Below are 18699 nucleotides of genomic sequence, written 5' to 3' on the forward strand. Positions count from 1 at the left end.
GACTAGCGACTCAAACACACTGTGAAAAGGGGAGACAGTCCCCCGCCACCTGGCAATGAAGCAGGCAGTTTGCTGAGATCTGGGTCCTACAATGACAGGCTGGTTCCAGCTCCCAAGACAGGTCCCTTACCCAGAGTAACGGATTTGAGGTACACGGGCTGCAGGAAGTGGGTCAACAGGGCCCCCTGCAGGCCGAGCACGTTCCAGCGCAGGATTTTGTCACTACAGGACATGGTTCGGAGTCTCTCCCCAAGCCGGATGCCGTCCCACGTTGGCACAATGTCACTGGACTCCACTGGGATGGTACCTTCCCCTGTGTGCGAGATGTGGGTCAGACCCACGGGGGCCCGGACACAGCACTCCCTTGGCGTGCTTTGTATTTATACTTCGCCGTGGGCCAGGGGCTGCCCACTCCTTTGTTCTTCATATATTTCACAGCACCTACTATGTGCTGGGCAATCATGGTGAGCAAACCAAGTAAGGGCCTATCCTCCTAGGAGGTGTATGGGGGTGTGAGGATAGAAAGGGAACGGAACAGACACAAAACAGTAAACCCACGCACATGTTGAGGGTTCTAAGTGGTGACTGCTCTGACGGCTTTCAGGGGGCTACGCGGGAGGACAGCGGGGGCACAGAATTATCAGGGGAGCTGAGACACGAAGGACGAGAAGGAACAGCTGAGAAAGTGTTTTGGATGCCGAACAGCGAAAGCTGAGGCCCGAGGGCTTTGGTTGTTCGGGGAGCTGACTGAGGCCCGGCTTGCTTCTGTGTGAAGTGCAGTGGGAAACCATATGGGGCGGGGCTTTGTGTTTTTTTTCTGAACAGCTTTACCGAGAGATAATTCACCCATTTAAAGCATATAGTTCAGTGATTTTTAGTATATTCACGGAGGTGGGCAACTTTCATCCCAATCACTTTTAGAACATTTCATCACCCCCAAAAAGAATCCCACGCCCTACTAGCAGGCACGCCCCATTTCCACCCACCCCCTAGGCAAGCGCCAATCTGCTTTCTGTCTCTGGATTTGCCTTTCTGGACATTTCCTATAAATGGGATCATACACTATGGGATCTTTTGTGTCTGGCTTCCATCACCTAGGTTTTCAAGGTCCAGCCACGTCGCAGTGGGTACCGGTATTCCAATCCTTTGTGTGGCCAAATTATACTCTCTTGTATGGACACATCTCATCTCGTGTATCTAGTCATCAGCGGATGGATTTGGGTTGTTTCCACTTTTTGCTATTATGAATAACACTGCAATGAACGTTTGTGCCCACGTGTTTGTGAAGACATGCTTTCATTTCTCTTGGAGAGAAAGACCGAGGAGTAAGTTGCTGGACCATATGGTAGCTCTGTGTTCACTTCAGGGTTTTGAGAAGGGAAGTGACAGGATGGGGTTCATGTTTGTGGGTCACTCTAATGACCAGAATGGCCTGAAGGGAACAGGAGTCGGCATGAGGACACAGGAAGAGACATGGAGGACGGTGGGGAGAAGCAGCCAGCCCCCGAGACCTCGAGCCAGCAGCCAACTGGGCAGCAGGGGAACCAGGCACTTGGCGGCCCCATCATCTCCTCGGGGCTGGGCTCCACATCACTTTCTTTGCATTTGCTCCACCCTCCCAAGGTGACCCCCTGAATTCCCACGGCCGATAGGAGGACGACTCCCAAATTGTGATTTCCAGCCAGCTCCCTCCTGTGAGCTCCGGACGGTACGGTGATCTGGAGAGTTCTGTGGCTCCCCAACGCAAGCTGGAATTCCCATCATGCTCGACCTTTCCTCCCTCCCTCTCCCTGTCAACAAGACCCTCGCATCCCAGCAGCTGACGGCCAAACCCCGGCAGCCGGGCCCTTGTCCCGTGATGAGTCTGGGCTTGGCAGAGTTCTGGGGGGACGGCAGAGGCCGTGTCACTCACCATTCTCCACCTTGGTGCGGAGCTTGCCTTGTTTGGGGTTCTCAAAGACGGGGTAGTGGCGGGAGTCTGTGCTCTCCACGGCACGGTCGCTGCAGGACTTGTCAAAGAGGGCGCCGTCCCCACACGGGGCCGTGCTGCAAAGCAGGGGACTCTATTAAAACTCGCCAGTTCCCGGGGCTCAAGGACCGGCGGTGCGGCGGCAGCAAGGGCTGTTTCTGCCCGCCGTGGGTGATGGGGCGGGCAGGTGTGTACAGGAGAGCCACTCCACACCAGACACGTGCAGAGTGGAGCGAGCGAGGTCCGGCGAGTCGACTATGGCTTAGGGACCAGGACTCCCGGGAGCCGGGCAGGGCGGCGCAGTGGCCACAGAGGCCATACCGACCTGATATAGAGATGGAACGACACGGTCTTCTTTATCTGGAGCTTCTGTCCCCCCTTAGCAGGCTCGAATATACTGTCCTTCGCCGTCTGGGGGTTGTACTTCATTAACTCGCTGTAGAGAAACCTACAAGAAGAGAGTCCGCTCAAGAAGACGGTGGGATTCTGGGGAGAGCAGTTGCTTCTGCAATCTGACCTCAAGTACGGAAGAGCCTTAATGCTGCAGCCTTTCTCGGTTCCTCAGTCTGAAAAGGTGGGGGAACTTCTCCAAGGGGGAACCTCAGATTTGCTCAAGCGCAGTTAGCCGTTTGGATCAGTTTCATTTCTGCCAAGAGCTCCTGGCTCTGGTGGCTATAGGGGTTGTTCCAGGGCAGAGCAAACGGATTTCTGGACCAGGGGAGGCTATGGCTTTTCCCCGAATCTCTCCATTGGTTACAGAAGAGGTGAACTGGAGGAGAAGGCTGGCCATGGGGTTGTTTCTAGGTCCTCAAGTGGAGGTGAAAGGCTTTCTAGTCCCTAAGGACCAAGAGGTCATTGTCCTTTTAAAAAAGGGTGTGCGGCAGAGTTGGCAGGAAAAGGGAGAGCTCCCAATGTCAGGCTGACAAGCGGACGCAGCTTGGGTCACAGGCTCAGAGAGATGGGCAAAGCACAGGCTGTGGCTGCGGGGCTGCCCTGCCACAGGGGGGGCAGAGCTCAGGTCTCAGGGCTGCTCTGCCCATGGGGCGCGGGGGGCGCAGAGCCACAGGTGTCCCTCACCTGATGAAGCCTCTGCGGGACACGATCTCTGCATGGCAGTCGTTGACGGTCTCGCCCTTCAGGCTCAGAGAGTCCCCTTTCACACAGCGGTTCCCTGGACAGCATCAAAAGCACGTGTGAAGACACCCAAAGGTGACGACGAAGAGGGTAGGGGCTGTTTGTTCTCATGGCTTGAAGGCAGAAACGGCCTCCCGGTAGCAGACCCTGACCCCTGATCCCTGACTCCCACACTCCCTTCCCTAGGACATGAGAATTCACTCCCCACTCGGAACTCACTGAACTAAATGACAACCTAAGACTCTTTTCTCCTGCCTTAAACTCGCCCCCACGGGCTTCCGGGCACCATGGTGGGTGGAGAGGCCCACTGACCTGTCCCCAAGCTGACCACAACCCCCAGGTCTTCGGAGTCTTTCTTCATGATGATGGCAGCCAAGATCTTGCGGCCTAGCAAGGAGGGCTGGAAACTGTTGGTGAGCGTGTTGAAGCACCGGTGACTCAGCATGGCGATCTGGTCGTGGAAGGTGCTGCCGGTGAGAGGGAGCTGTGGAGACAGGAGGCCTGTCAGGGCCACAGGGCCTCCGGGCTGCAGCCACCAGGTCTCAGCGTGGGCGGGAGACCGCGCTCTGCGGTGGTGGGCCGTCTTCCCCCCGCTCACACCTGGCGTCCCAGCTCCACATGGGAGGAAGGCTAACGTGAAAGCCCAGGAATAACTGAATGACAGCCACTTAAAAGCTCACTCCACCCAGAAAGGAGTTAGCTGAACCCCCAAAAAAGGTAGCACAAAAGGAGACGTCTTAACTGCCTTTGGCTGTGCTTCTGGGGACCCGGAGAGGAGGACCATAGTTCTTCTGAGACTGGCCCCTGGCCCTGGGGTTACCTCTGTGAAACCCATGCGCTCGGCCTTCTCGTCCTCCCCAATGAGCACACGGAGGGCGGCGTCCGCCGCGTCCTGCTTGCCTTGCTTCTTGCTGTGCGCGCAGACGGCTGGGAACCAGCGACCCCCGACTTTTGCTTGGTACACGAACCTTGGGATGAGAAACAGGAGGTAAAGGCAAGGTCCTGACCTTGACGGCTGTTCCAGGGCAGAGCTGGTCCTGCCGACACACGGGCCCCATCACCGCACAGCTGTTTCTGGGACAGCAGCTCCCAGACTCTGGGCACGCAGGAATCGCAGTGTGATCGCCACGGGATCCAGGCAGCAGCTTGGACTATGACTTACGTAATATATTCCTCTAAATTGACTCTTCTAAAATGTAAATAAATTTAGAAAGGGAACGTCACGTCACGTCACTCCTGTAAATGGAAAACCAGTATCACTTGCCGTAACTTGAAGGTGGCTGTAAAACTGAGGATGATAAAATCATGTTTTTAAATTCTGACTAGATACACCTATCCTTATTATAACGGGAGTTTAGCAAGTGTGAGAGAGGGTTTAAGGAAACAGTAACACTGGATGTGGACTTTCTTAAGCAGAAATGAGACGGGAATCACTCCCCACTTGAACCACTGTCTTTTAATTCTGCCTGATTTTTTCAGTTATTTGATTCCATTTCCTCATTCATTTCCTGATTAGCCCCAGAGGTCTTAACTGGAGAGGCCAGAATGTCAAGGTCTGCCCTAGACCAGGGAACCAAACTTTTATGAGGAGTTATTTATTTGATTCCTGGAAGCCTTGACGTGCTGTGGAGGAGGGGAGCTTTGCTGTCTGATGTACCCGCAGAGCAGGGAGGTGGGCGGGTGCACCGGGGGTCCTGGGGTCCCCCCTTCCCTGGCAGGGATCGCCACACACACAGGGAAGAAAGAGTAGGATGGAGCAAAACGGCTGGGGCATCCAGCAGACACGGTTTCAAGAATCGTAGCTTTCCATCAGACCCTAATGCGCTGGCTGGGGACCCGGCGATGGCTAATCTCGCTGCACATGACAAAGCTCTGGTGACAAGACGCAGGCGCCCGGCAGCAACAGGAGTCCACGTTCACGGGCGCCCACACCCAGCTTCTCACTGCGCCTCCGCTCCTCTCCCTGCTGATGCCAGCAGGTGCGTGCCGGGCAGTGGGCTCAAGGTCAGGGAGGGAGAAGGACAGTGGCAGGGAAGACGTGGTGGGGAGAGGGGACAAGCCATGCAGGCCCCCTGCCCGAGGGTCCTGGAGCATTCCACGACTGTTCCATGTGTTTGAACATATATACACATGACGAAGTTTGTGAATTATGCAGGTGGAGTCCTTCGGTGCACTGTCAGCATGGCGGCCACATGAGGCTCTTTAACACTCAGTACAGAGAATAAGTCAGTCCTCAGCACGCCAGCCACCCTCCCAGTGCACAGTGACCACGTATGGCTAGAGGTTCGCCTTTTCAGTGGGATGCTGGAGACAGAAGCTCATCAGGAATGAGTGAAGACAGTAAAGACAGTGAGTATAAGTCATTCTTCCGAGAGGTTTGGCTGTGAGGCGAGCAGACGAGGTGCTATCTAGAGGGAGAGGTGGGTTAAGGGAAGGCTTCTGAAATGGGCCTGGCTGTGTGCAGGCTGAGGGGACTGACCCGACAGCGCCTGACCGAGGCGCGGGACGGAGGAAGGATGCTTCCCATGTAAGATGCAGACAGAAGCAGGATGCAGGTCGGGAGGTGGATTTGCTGACAGCAAGATATGGTATGTGACACACGCTTATTACTATTTTCTCCATGAAGTGTGAATTATGGTCACCAGTTCAGAGTAAGGAAGGGGGTTTTAGTGGAAATTTGAAGAGGCAAAGGTCTGAGAGTACGAAAGAAAATTTAGTACAAAAATACAGCAGGAAAAATGCTGGGGAGAGGGCAAAAGGGGGGCGGGGGCAAGCGGTGGTCTCTTACGTGAAACCACCAATGGCTTTCTGCTGCTTCTGTGGTCAGAGCGTCACAGGCCTCCAAGGCTGCGGGCCACCGTCACTCTGCTCCTTCACTGGCCTTGAGGCCGCCCCGCCCCCTCCCTCAGCACCAAGCGCAAGCACCACAGGTAGTTGCCTTTCTGTCTCAAGCCTCGTCACTTCTCAGGGAAGCATGCTCTCCTTTCCAAGTTGTCACGCTGTACAGACTCTCACTGCACCGTGCAACTTGAGTGCTTTGTCACACATATCAAATGTGAGGTCTTACACCTGTGTGGTCACTGACAGACTTCTGCCTCTTGCACTAACACATGGAATGTACTCCATAAACATTTGCCAGACGAATAAAGAAAGCAGGGAGATGAGGGTACTGCTGCCAGGGTGAGGTGGCAGAAGACGGGGGCGTAGCCACTGGAGGGGGAAAGAGGAGGAAGGGATCTGGCACAGAAATTGCAGGTATAAGAAACAGAACTTAAGGGTGGACAGTGGTGTCATTTTCCGACATGGGAAAGACCCAGGGCTGAAGAGGTTCAGGGAGCAAAAGCCAAGATTTCTGCTTTGGACACGTCATATTAGAGATGTCCATCCAAGAGGAAGCGACCAGGAGGCAGCCGGATAGAGGAGTCTGGAGCTCTGAAAAGGTCGGGGCTACAGAGATGAACTTAGCGGAGTCCAGCATTAAAAGCATTAAAAGTCCAGCGGAGTCAGTATTAAAAGTCATAAAACGAGTTAACGTTTTCAAGAAGAGCAGAGACAAAGGAACAACAAGAGAGCCCGGCACCACTCACGGCCAGAAGGAAGTCATGTGTGTCACCGCACTGGACGGCCAGTAAAGACGGCTTCTAAATTAGTGACTCCCCTCCCCAGGGAGCCTTCCACGGTCCCAGCAGCACATCGCATCTGCCCCCATCACAGCACATCTTGACACGGGCCTGGTCACGAGTGAGCAGCGCATTCTGGGGCCGCACATTGTCCTAACTTCAGTCTAGTTCAGTGAGCTCTTAAGTTCTGAACGAATGAGTGACTTGAAGTCCTAGAAAGGATTTTATAGACGATTTTATGGGAAGAGAAAGAGGAAATGGACTGAACCTAGCACATGAACGATGAGGTTCAGGGCAGGACAGGCAGTGCTTACAGAGAACGAAGATTAGGAAGGAGCCGCTGGCAGAGACGTCGCCTCCCCTCTCCCAGGCAGCTTTGCCCAAAGGCGGGGGTCCCACTTGTCCCTCGTGCTGAGGGCAGCCCGCCACGGGCAGGTAAGAGGGCCTTTTCTGGCCCCTCGAGGTTGACGGTTCTAAGCTGTTTTTTATTATAGTAAATGCTCTTACATATCAATAAGGAGTAACAAGCCAAAAGAAAAATGGGCAAGAACAGGTAGTTCACAGAAAAGGAAATATAAACCACATATAAACGTGAAGAGATGAATCACATCATTTACTACGAAGACAACTTTAAAATATGTAACATTCACTTTGATGAGCTTTTCTCCTTAATGATGTTTAGAAACCAAAGCACTGGATACCACACACATAAAAAAATTCAAATAGTTAAGAGTATATAGTGAGAAGTCAGTGTTCCTTCTTTCCCAGAAGCAAACACTGTTACCAGGATTGGTAATCTTTCTGGAAACGATTCCGTGCATATATAAGCACACTACTTATATCCCTCCTCACTTTACACCTGGCCCTTTCACTTGGAAGATTCACTAGTAATTCCACAGAGAGGTGCCTTGGTCCTTTTCATGGCTGTATAGTATTCCCACGTGTGGATGTGCCATGGCTTACTTAACTAGTCAGCAAGTGATGGAACCTTAGACCATTTCAGGTCTTGTGCTATTAGAAACCGTGCTGCAATGGAAATCTCTGTACTGATGTCATGCATAGTATGTGTGTGAATTCCTAAGGGTGGTGCTGCCAGGTCCAAGCCACTGTGCCTACCTTGGCTGTAATGTGGATGGTAAATTACATCACTGTTGTGTAAGTACCTTGCCCAAGTGTAAACTGAACTTACAAAACGCGCTTGAGCACCTTCTCATCTATTAATAATTATTTTTCTGTGAACCTATAGTTCATATACTTTGCCTATTTTTCTATGAGATCTGAAAAGAACCCCTGGTATATTAAAGAAATGAGCCTTTGGCTGTTGTGTGCCACAAAGGGTTTTTCCTCAGGTGGTCCTTTTACTAGACACCAATTTTCCTTATAGTCACCTTTCGGTCTTTTGCCTTTACGACTTCATGTCTTGATTGGAAAGGCTTTTGCCACCCCCAAGCTCTTTTAAAAAAATCCCTACTTTTCATCGAGGGTTCGTATGATTTCACTTGTTTATATCTAAGTCCTGGATCCAGTGGAATTTAGGTGTCGAGAAGGAGACAGACACCCCAGCTGTTTTTCTTTTTAGATGGACAGTTAGTAGTTTCAACACGGTTACCGAATGACCATCGTCTCCCCACGGAGTTGAAGCCTCATTTTTCTAATGTACACAATTCCTATTTATGTTTCTGTCTACTTTCAGGTGCTCCACTCTGTCCCAACACAACACCACTGTAACATCGGCCAGGGCCTTATTACTCTTTCGGATTTTCCTGTCCTTGCATGTTTCGTTTTCATAGGAACGTTTAGAATCAAATTTTCTAGTTCTAAAGTAAATAAACAAATTCTGCTGGTGTATTTACCGGGATCACATAAAAGGTAAAGATGAACCTGGGCACAGCGTGATCCTAAAATGTTTCCATCTAATAACAGTCTTTTTTCCTGTGTAATCAAGTCTTCCTTATACCCCCAGCAGCAGTTACTTAAGGCAGAGCCCACACACTTCCTATTAGGAGCGAGCCTCGGTCGTTTATCTTTTAGTGGCTGTTGCAAACAGGTATTTTCAGATACATTTGCTAATTGCTTCTTGCTGTCTGCAGAAAAGCCCTTCATTCTGCTGCATTATTTTGTAATCCCCTGCTCTCCTCAGTTCTCCCTCGTCTCTAATATCTCTTCAGTTTTCTCATGAATATTCCAGGTATACAATCATACCGTCCACAAGTAATGACAACTTTCCTCTCTTCACACTTCTCACTCTAACGACCGCAGTAGCTCGCAACTCCAGAATAAGGGTAAATAACTATGACACTGGCTTCCACATCTTCTTCCCGACGCTAGTGGGAGCGGTTCCAGGTTCAACATTAGGTACACTGCTGGCTTTTAACTTCAGACATGTATTTTTGTCATGCAGAAGAGGCATCCGATCATTTCCATTCTATGAAGAGATTGCCTTTTTTTTTTTTTAAACTGAATGGATGTTGATTTTTACTAAATGCCCCTTTGGGAATCTCTGGAGATAATCGTGTGGTTTTTCTCCTTTCATCTATTAATACGGTAAATTATAATAATAAATATCCAAACACAGACTACTCTTTGCACTGCGCTGAGACACCATTTTTCACATTGTAGAATGGCAAAGATAAAATGTTGATAATACCACACTTAGTCCTGGTGTAGGCGAAAAGCCAGTCTCATGTATTGTTGGTGGAAACACAGACTGGTACAGTCTCGTTGGAGGAAAGTTTGGCAACACTTACCAAACTTTCAAATGCATATAAACATGTTATTCATTGCAGCATTGTTCACGACAGCAAGAGTTTGTAAACAATCCAAGTATTCATTAACAGGGGCTGGTTCCATCAATCACAACAATCCTGTTACATGAGAACACTATACTTTGTAGCTATATACAAAGAATATAGAGTAATGTGGAAACTCTCCACCATAATAACTCTCCACTGTTAGCAAAAAGCAAGCTGGAGATCATGTATATATGTACTTCTGTGTAACAAAAGGGAAATATACCTGCTTGTATTTACATAAGAATACTATGAAAGAATATATAATAATATAAAATTATTACGTCAGTGTGTGTGTGTGTTGGGGGGGGGAGGCTGGGCCAAACGGAGAATAGGTGAGAATGAGCTTTTTACATTTTTTATTTTTGAGTATTTTTTATTTTGGATAGTCTATTACTTACTAAAAAAAAAGCTTTAAAAAAATGTACATGACCCATGGCCCAGAAATTTCACTCCTGAAAATTTATACTACAGACAAGTTTGCACATGTAAACACAGACGGACAGAACGAGGATATTGACTGCAGTTCTGTTTTAAGTAGTGAGACCAAAACCAACCTAGATGTCATTGGAAGTTGGTTAAATAATTTTAAAACCAGAAAGAAAGGAAAATGTGCTAATATACGCATGGAAATTTCTAGAAGGATTCCAGAAACTGGTAATAGTGTATGGATCTGGGGAGGGAAACCAGAAGTCTGACACAGAGAGGAGACATTTCATTGCATGCTTTTTAAATCGGCTTGAATGATTTTCTATGTATATAAAGTAGTCCTTTAAAAAGTAAAATTAGCTAAAAAAATTTTTAAAGGGTCCTGCTCCCTGGAGGAGTGGCTGCTGGGCCGTCTTCCAGGAGGCCCCGGAGCGGGAGGCGCTGGACTGCGTTCCCCCACTGGCTCCGCCCCCCCATCCTCCACCGCTAACGCGTGTCCTCCCTCTCCTGCGTCCCAGGCTGTCCCCGCCCTGTGACCGGCTGCAGCCAGGACCGGAAACACTCACTTGGGCTCGTGGGGCGGTCCGGACTGGTCCACCAGCTTGAACTCGGCTGCAAAGCCGTGGGAGCGGGCGTACTCCAACAGGCCACCCACGGGGTTGGTGTTCAGGTAGCGCACGAGCTCGCCAATCCTCCTGACCTTGGTGGGCATCACAGATTCCAGGTTATCCAACGATTCCGTGTTGGCACTTCCGAGCTGGAGGGGAATGAGCCACACTGAGAGGGACCGAAACACTTCAGGCAGCTCCCAGGGGCTCCTGGGCAGCCCTCCACCCCCCGTGCATTCTGGGCCGGAAGTGGCCGCACCTGGTTCTCGGAAGCTGTGGCGTTGGTCGCCTCCCCGTGCAGGGCCTTCATCGCTTCCTCCGCAGCCATCTGCTTGGCCGCTTTCTTGCTGGGGGCACTCGCCGTGGGGAACGTGTGGGCTCCCATGGCAACACAGTACTGGAACCTGACAGGAGAGGAAAGGAGGGTGGGACGGTTTTGACTGAAGAGAGGTACCTAGCCTTTGTCACACTGCCATCCTTCACGACTTGGCATTTCCTCGCACACACCACTCTGTGCCTTGGCCCATGCAGTCACCTGTGCCTCGAGGGGCTGGTGCCTGTTCCCTCCTCCTGCCCCCGACTCGGCACTTAAGCATCGACCTAGTTTCACGTCCTGCAGGAGCCCTTCTCTTGGACATGGACATCTGTAGAGCCTCAGAGCAGAGCTTCTCGGGTCCACCCAGGTCTTGAACAGCTTTGTCCCACCACCGGTAACCTCTAGCCATGTTTCTCCCTAGCGCTGGGACCCTGCTTCGCCCTTTGAATTCCTAGTCCCAGAATCTCTGCTCTGCAAGCAGCAACCACGCCCACCAGCCCCCCACCTGCCGGAGTGGAAACAGGAGTGACTGCTCTGTGAAATAATCTGCCATCTCTGAGGAGGCAAGGAGGAAATGTATGTCTCTCTGTTTTGAGAAAACCTCAGCCGAGATACGTGACACAAGACATGTACTTGGGGTCGTGGGCGGGGCCTTCTCTGGACAGGAGGCGGAATTCACAGGAGCTCCCCAACTTCTGCACACACTCAAGCAACGTAGTGACGGGGTTCTTCCCAGAGAAGAAGGAAGTTGCTGAAGGGATGGTGAGCTGGGACTCTGCAGTCTGGAGAAAAGGAGAGACAAGGGGGAAAAAAACACACAAACAACTGAGAAAACACTGGCTAGTCCATCAGAGCAGAGGGAATGGGGATGGGAGGTTTGTTTTTTTTTGGGGGGGGTCAACTACACCTTAGAGGCTGGCGGCTCAAAGATGGAGGGCTGTGGGGACTTCCTAAGCATGGCAGGAAAGGGTGAGTTATTTAAACGTTCTGGGTCTCTTATCTGCCAAGAGAGGAGACTGGACTTGATTATCTGTAACATCTCTTTCAACTCTGAAATGCTGTAGTGCTAGTCGGTGGAGGAGGTGGGGGGGTGTGGCAAGAAGGGGAGCTGGGAGTGAGGGGGCAGGGTGGGCTGGGGGGTGGAGGAAGGAGGCAGGTGACTCTGAGATACAGAATCAGTTCTAAGGCCGGCACTGCTTCGATGTCGAATTGCTTCAACATTGCTTTTCAACATCGTTAAAATCCTGATCCTTCACCGAAAAGCGAAGTAAGCCACACCGTCCCCAAGAGCAGAACGCCTACCTTCTCCGATCCCTTCTCTATGGAACAGTAGTACGGCTCTTCTGGTCTTCCACTGTCCTTCGCCTTCGCCTCCTCAAGCAGAATCGTCATGGCTTTCATAGCTGCGTCCTGCTTGGCCACTTTCTTGCTGCCAGCTTCCGCTGGGGGAAACTCTCGGCCACTGATGACAACTTGGAATTTAAATCTTGATGGAAAGTGATTAGATGTGTGAACACTAGTCTAAGCCTCCTTTCTGCCCTCTCCAAAGAGCTCTTCACCCTGGAATGCCTGCCACGCTAAGGGGCTGTCTGACTTGTGGAGGACATGGAGGGGAGGCCAAGGGACTCCAGTCCCTTTGGAGGCTCAGCCTGTCTCTACTTTTTGGAAACACAGCAGCCAGTGCCTCTCTCCCCCACAGCTCATTAGAGCAAACATGGCCACATGTGACACACATGCACCTCAGGGGAAACCCTCTATCCCTCGGCAATGAATCGAGATGGATGAGCTAAAACCTCCATTTCCATCTTGTTGGCAAGCAGGAAGCCTTCATCCTAGAGCAGCTGTGGCAGACGGGCCACCCGAGGGCAGGACCCAAAGCAAAGGCTTCTTACAGAGCAGTCTCCCATTCCGTGGACACCTGCAGGTATCAGGCACCTGCCAATGCTCGGGGCCTGTTTTTGTCCCCAACCTACCCACAGAGACAAACCACTCTTTTGGTTTGTTTTGAGTCATTCTAGAGCTCTATTTGTCTGAAGCCTGAGATGAAAGGAGTTCCCCCTCGTTATGTGGAAAACCAAAAAGCGTTTGCTCTGGGCCTCTGGACCGAGCTTAGACTTCCTTTGTTCGAGCTTTCAAATTGGTGCAGCTCTTTGCTCAATCTGGGATTTCATTTAGAAAAGTAGGTCAAATTTCTTATTTCCTGGGTCTTCTGAAATATTTGAACATGGCATCAATGTTTCTTATGGCTGGAGCCCAAAGAAAGGTTCATCACAAACCCCACTGCTTCTCCCCAATCCCGGGGACGAAGCGAAAGGAGAGAATGACAGCCATTCAGTGTCTACCCCAAACAGAAACAAACCAGTCCAGGCCACGTCCCCTTTTGGACGGACACACCCCCTTGACTGAACAGCTCTCCTGCAATGCCTTCCCCGTGTCCTTAAGATGGTCACAGAAGGAACAAAGGTCGAGCTGGGAATCCCTGCCCTCTGAAACCGCCTGGGTTAGCAGACAGGTCAGTGGGGCCGTCTCCCGTCCTCCTGGGCGTGCTCTCTAGCTGGGGCGTGCAGCCACTCAGTGTCAGGGGGTTCAGCTCTCCCCCAGGCGCTCCCGCAGCTCCTCTGCCCCCGCCCGCACCCCCATCTTCCTCCACCTGTCCCCTGGCCTCCAGGAGCCTGGCCAGCTGTCTGAATGAGGCCATTTCTGATTTCACAGAGTGTGAACCTCAGAACTGCCACCTTCGACAGGTAGCCAGCCAGCCATGCACGCTCTACACCATCCCTTCCCTACAGGCAGGGGTGAGGTGGGGGGCAGGGGAGCCCCACCTGCCTGCCCTGTGCCTGTCTGGGCAACTCAGTGTAGGGAAAGGGGGGCAGGGAGTCACGTCTTCATCACCTCTGGCCTCAGGAGGCAGGCATGACATGGACGCAGGATAGCTAATCATCCCCCAAGAAGCTTCACTTTAGCCGCCAGGGGCCACCTCCCCCTTGCTCAGCCAAGGTTCTGGCTGGTCCGAGGCCTACCTTCCCTGCTCAAGAGCTGCAGGAAGTGACAGCAAGGGTGATCTAGCCAAAGGGCAGAGAAAGAGGAAGAAGACGGGGTGCCATCACACGGCACTGCTCACGAGCCAGCAGCCGCTGCGTCGGGAGCAGGAGCGCCTGACCCCAACCCGAGCAGTTCCTGGGGTCGCTTACCGAGGTTCGTGGGGCGGTCCACTCTGCTCGATGAGGTTGAACTCACAGGTCTGACTAGCGAACTGGGCGTACTCTAACAGCCCGCTGATGGGGTTCTTCAGCTGGCACTCTGCCAGCTTCTTGTAGGGCGAGCACCGCGGCAGGCCGTGGCTGTAGAAGGAGGGCATCTCCATGATGGCTCGGAACTCACCTGGAGCCGCGTGGATACTGTTCAAATCATCGGGGATGTCGTCTGTGGCCCACTGGCCATTTTCAAAGTCAACGTACCCTGTTTTTGAGGGGCCATTGTCCTGAACAGGTGCTTTCAATTTTACTGGCTCTGGTGGGACCTCTTGCCGACTCTCTGTCTTTATGAGCGGCTCCTGCCCATTCTCCACTTTCACTGGAGTCTCCAGGCCGTCGGAGGCATCAGGTGTGGGGGAGCTAAAGGTGGGGAGCTCGGCGTTGCTGTTGGTCTCGGGGGTAGCAGCTGGACTGGTTTCAGGAACACTGTGCGTGTTTCTCTTGATCTGGATCCGCTCTCGCTTCTTGTCGGTCAAATACCACATGGGAGGGGTTGTCCCTTGTCTATAGACGTCCCCCTGCCTTTCCAAGTCAATCAGCACGGCATTGACATCCCGGGCCCTCGTGAGGCCAATGTTTTTAGCTAAATTCAGGGCGGAGGAGCTCAACGCGTGAAAGAGGTACTCGCAGATTTTCTCCTTCATCTCAGCCATGTCAAAAGGCTCAGGAGAATCTTCCAAGTCAGATGTGGGGTGACTGCTTTCCGCTTCGACACGGGGGTCTGAGGGTGGCGCCCCCGGGCCCGGATCGTCTGCTCTTGCTCTTTGGCCGTGCTGGTTCCAAGTCTGAACCGAGACCACGAGACTCCACAGCGGGGGTGTCCCTGTGTCCCGGTGTATCCTACACTTCCTCGCTAGAGAGTATAAGACGCGATTGACTTCCCTCTTTGGGACTTGCAGCTTCCTGGCCAGGTCATGGGCTGTGGTGGCCTTCCCTTCGCCAAGCTCCTGCAAGAGTTCCAAGACCCTCTGTTCCTGATCCTGGCAGATACTTAGTTCCTGGAAATGTACGGAAAGCCTGTCAACACCACGCCATGGCAGAGTCCTGCCACGTGGGGGAGGAGGCTGGAACCCTCTCTGGAGCGCCTGACTTTTCAGAGGCACGCCCCTGGGGACACCCCAGGTCTCCTGTTGCCTGCCTCTGGCAGGTGGTCCCGGAAACCGTGCCCAGAGTCCAGGGAAGAACGGTGGCAGTGGAGATGTCTGTTTTCCAATTAGGGGTATCTCTGGGAGCTGCCCTTTGAGAAACTCTATTTGCTGGAGCTGGAAACTATTAGGATAAGATCCCGGCTCTGACTGCTGGTGTCTGAAGTTGTGCTCATAGCCTGGAAGTGGATGGAGGTGGTGTCTGCCGAGGGAACACCCCTGCAGAACAAGATGGAAAAGAAAGTGAACTAGGACCGCAGAGGTGAGCCTGGCCCTGCCCCAGGCCAGGGGAGGGGGCCTGCACAGATTCTGATGTCTGGGAAGGCGAGTGAGCCAAGGTGGTGACCCAGCTGGGGGGCGGGGTGCCTTGCCCACGTCGTAAGCACCGCCCGGGGACCCACCAAAGGAAGAGAGGGGAGCAGCAGGTCAAACACACACAGCTCTCAGGAGCACGAAGGGGTTCTGACACCCCGGCGTGGCCTCTCCAGCAACCTAACTCATTCTTTTCCCTCCAGCAGAATTTTAGGGAGCTAAGAACGAATCTTCCCACTCATCAAAACAACTACCCTTTTAAAAGCAGCAAAACAAGCATATAAATGTTCTGGTTTAAAAAGAAAACCAGAACAATAACCTAAAACGTCAAGGGAGCCAGGGGGCCAGGGAACGCACAGCCCCCTTGTCTCTAAACTCTATCCTTTGGATGATTGGAACAAAGAGGTATGTTGTGGAAGCCCAGTCGGCGTGGGGCAGGGCGGCTGGAGCACACAGCTTCACTGCCGTGGGGCGGGGGGGTTGGCAGAATCTGGCTCCATGGGCGCTGGAAGATCCCTCAGAAAACAGACACATCGTTCTCACGCTTCAGTGTGGTGCCCAGGCCCGGGAGGGAAACTGGGCACCTCTGCCAGGACGCGCGGAGCTGGCAGCGTCTGCTCCTGGACACACAGCCCCATCCGCCCACACCCCCTCAGCTCCCTCCCGCGGCACGCCACGGACACGTGTCCTTCAGCAGCCGGGTCTATAGGGCACAGCTACCCCACCTCCTCACACACTGCCGTACACTTATGAGAACACAGCGTGACCCGTCTCCCACGGGCACCCACCAGTGCTCATCCTCGCCCCACGGGGTGGACGCGGGCGGTGCTTCTGGGACTCAGGGTGGGGGCTCTCAGAGACTGCGACCTTCCCTGGGGCTTGCAGATCTGTGGGGGATGGACAACAGCTGGGAACATTTCCTCATGCTGGTCCCCACCACCTGAGTCCTCTGCACACCGCGTAGCTGTGCCCTTTTTTCGGCCTTCCGCCCTCCCACACCACCTATTGCAATTAGGGGATTTGTGCACTTTTGCCAATCCTGCTCACTCAGGCATCCTGGCTGCAGAATCCCTTAGTGACCGCCACCACGTCCACCTTTCGGCCACCAGTGCCTTGTCCAGCTTCTCGCTCAGTCTCACTGTTACTCTAGTCGGGGCCTCCACTAACCTGAAGCTCCCTTCTAGGGGTCAGTAAACTTCTCCTGGAAAGGACCACCTGGGTCTCCCACACACGGCAACCGCGTGCAGGGTGTAAAAGCTCCTTCAAAGAGCAGGAGGGCGGTGACACTGCAGGCTCCTGCTCTCCACTGACAGCAGCGTCCCTGGGCTCCTACAACTTCCTCTCCTTCCTCATAGGACCCCACTGTGGCTGCCAGTCCCGTCCGTCCCCATTCTGGCCTCACAGCCCTCCTCATTCAGCCTGGAGCTCACAGCCAGTTCCCTTCTCCCCCCAGGGCCCACTGCCCCCTTTCTGTTCCAAAGCTTCCACACGGTGCTGGAGAAGGACACTGCCCCTCGCTAACGGGACCCTGTAAACTCCTCCCGTTGAACTTCACGAGGCTGCCACCACCCTTTGGTGGCCAGTTCAGGTCAGCAAGCACGCATTGGATGGTTCACTGTGGACTGAGCTCTCTTCTTTAGAAATTCTCCTCCCAGTTTGGTGACGCCGCACCAAAGTCTCCTCTCACCTCTTTTTCCCTGTCTGTCCCTGTCCCTTTCTGCCACCCCAAGGTCAGCACCCCCCAAGGTCAGCTTCAGGGCCTCTTCCTCCTTCAGGCTGACTTCCTCCACTCCGAGAATCTAAACTAGGCCTCTTAAGAAACAGCGTTCAAAATCCATTATCTCCAGCCACCACCTGGTGCTCAAGCTTAAGGCTTGAATTTCCGAATGCCTAGACAATCTGTCCCCTCAGATATCCTGCCACTGCCTCAAATACCACATATCCCAACCAATTAATCCTTCCCCTCCACCCAGCCCCTTCTGCTGTTCCTGTCACTGTTGACGGCACCATTCCCATTTAGTTATTAGGCCAGTCACCTGTGTTACCCGCCTGCCTTCTTCCTGCATCTCCCACAGCGAGTCTTGCCACCACCCCTGTCTTTGCCCTCACACGGGTCGTTCCCAGCTCCCCCCCTCACTGCCTCTCGCCCCGGCTATCACAAGCTCTCATCTTCCCATCTCTCCAAATGCCAGTCCAAGGGGCCCGCGTCTCCCGTGACTGCCACACGTCTGTTCTTCTCCTTACAGATCTCCTGACATGTCACCTTCTCCAGGAGACTTCCTCCACTTCCATCGCCTCCCGCGCAGCTGCCGTCTCCTCCCCGTGATCTCCTACCCAGCACTGGTTATACCACCTACTTCACCTTTTATCACAGCTAGTGAGTTTTTAGTGGCGCACGCAGATGAGTACATCTGCAAGGTGATTAACAATATAAGGTGCCCTAGAAATTATACTCAACTCCACGCCCAGGAGGGGCTGCAGTCAACTCCACGGTTAGTTCCCCAGGGGGCGAAGGACTATGCTTCAGTTATCTAAGCCAGCACCTGGCAGAGTTGATCCTGAACCAACATTTGGTGAATGAATGACCGCGTGACCAAGACACCCGTAGACACGTGAGAGGTCCCACGCTCTTGCTGCACACCCCTCCCCCACCGCGCTGCAAGGAGGGCTGAGGCGTGTGTGCAGTGACAGCCCTGCTCACCCAGGCTCTTCAGGGCGGTTCTGATTAGCTTTCTGAGTGGCCGTGGTAAAAGAACTTTCTCCCAAAGTGGCTAAAGTCAGTTCCTAGCTAAATGCTTTCTAGATTTGAACTGCTACTGCTTGGCTAAAACCTGCAAAAATATTTGAATGTCCACTGACATAAGAAGAGTCTACTAAACCACGATACATGCATGCTATGAAAGAGTACTTTAAAAAAAACAAAAGTGATGCAATCTATTTGTATTCACCTGGAGAAAATTTAGGAGCAACATAACGTTAAATTAAACAAGAAGAGCAAGCTATAGAGCGACATTATGCTACATTTTTGGGTAAACAAAAGAAAAAAAACCCATGACTATGTATGGGAGTAGGAACACCGCTAGGATGGAGAAAGAACAGGAGGAAAGGATGCATTTATCAACA

At 52.6% G+C, this 18699-nt stretch overlaps 1 protein-coding gene across 4 annotated transcripts in view; it reads right to left on the reverse strand.

The window, feature by feature from the left end:
* ADAR (adenosine deaminase RNA specific) overlaps positions 1–18699 on the reverse strand; it is a 36687-nt gene that overhangs the window by 3711 nt on the left and 14277 nt on the right. For all 4 annotated transcript variants that reach the window (XM_033092618.1, XM_033092617.1, XM_033092619.1 and 1 more), the window contains exons 2-12: positions 14057–15483; positions 12168–12351; positions 11499–11647; positions 10809–10953; positions 10508–10698; positions 3924–4071; positions 3416–3587; positions 3047–3140; positions 2295–2417; positions 1913–2046; positions 131–313 (exon numbers count right to left, since the gene is read on the reverse strand). In XM_033092618.1, coding sequence (XP_032948509.1) covers positions 131–313; positions 1913–2046; positions 2295–2417; positions 3047–3140; positions 3416–3587; positions 3924–4071; positions 10508–10698; positions 10809–10953; positions 11499–11647; positions 12168–12351; positions 14057–15483 — 2950 coding nt within the window. The remainder of the gene's footprint in view (positions 1–130; positions 314–1912; positions 2047–2294; positions 2418–3046; positions 3141–3415; positions 3588–3923; positions 4072–10507; positions 10699–10808; positions 10954–11498; positions 11648–12167; positions 12352–14056; positions 15484–18699) is intronic.

This window comes from Rhinolophus ferrumequinum, chromosome 22 (assembly GCF_004115265.2).
Source record: "Rhinolophus ferrumequinum isolate MPI-CBG mRhiFer1 chromosome 22, mRhiFer1_v1.p, whole genome shotgun sequence".
Lineage (NCBI taxonomy): Eukaryota > Metazoa > Chordata > Mammalia > Chiroptera > Rhinolophidae > Rhinolophus > Rhinolophus ferrumequinum.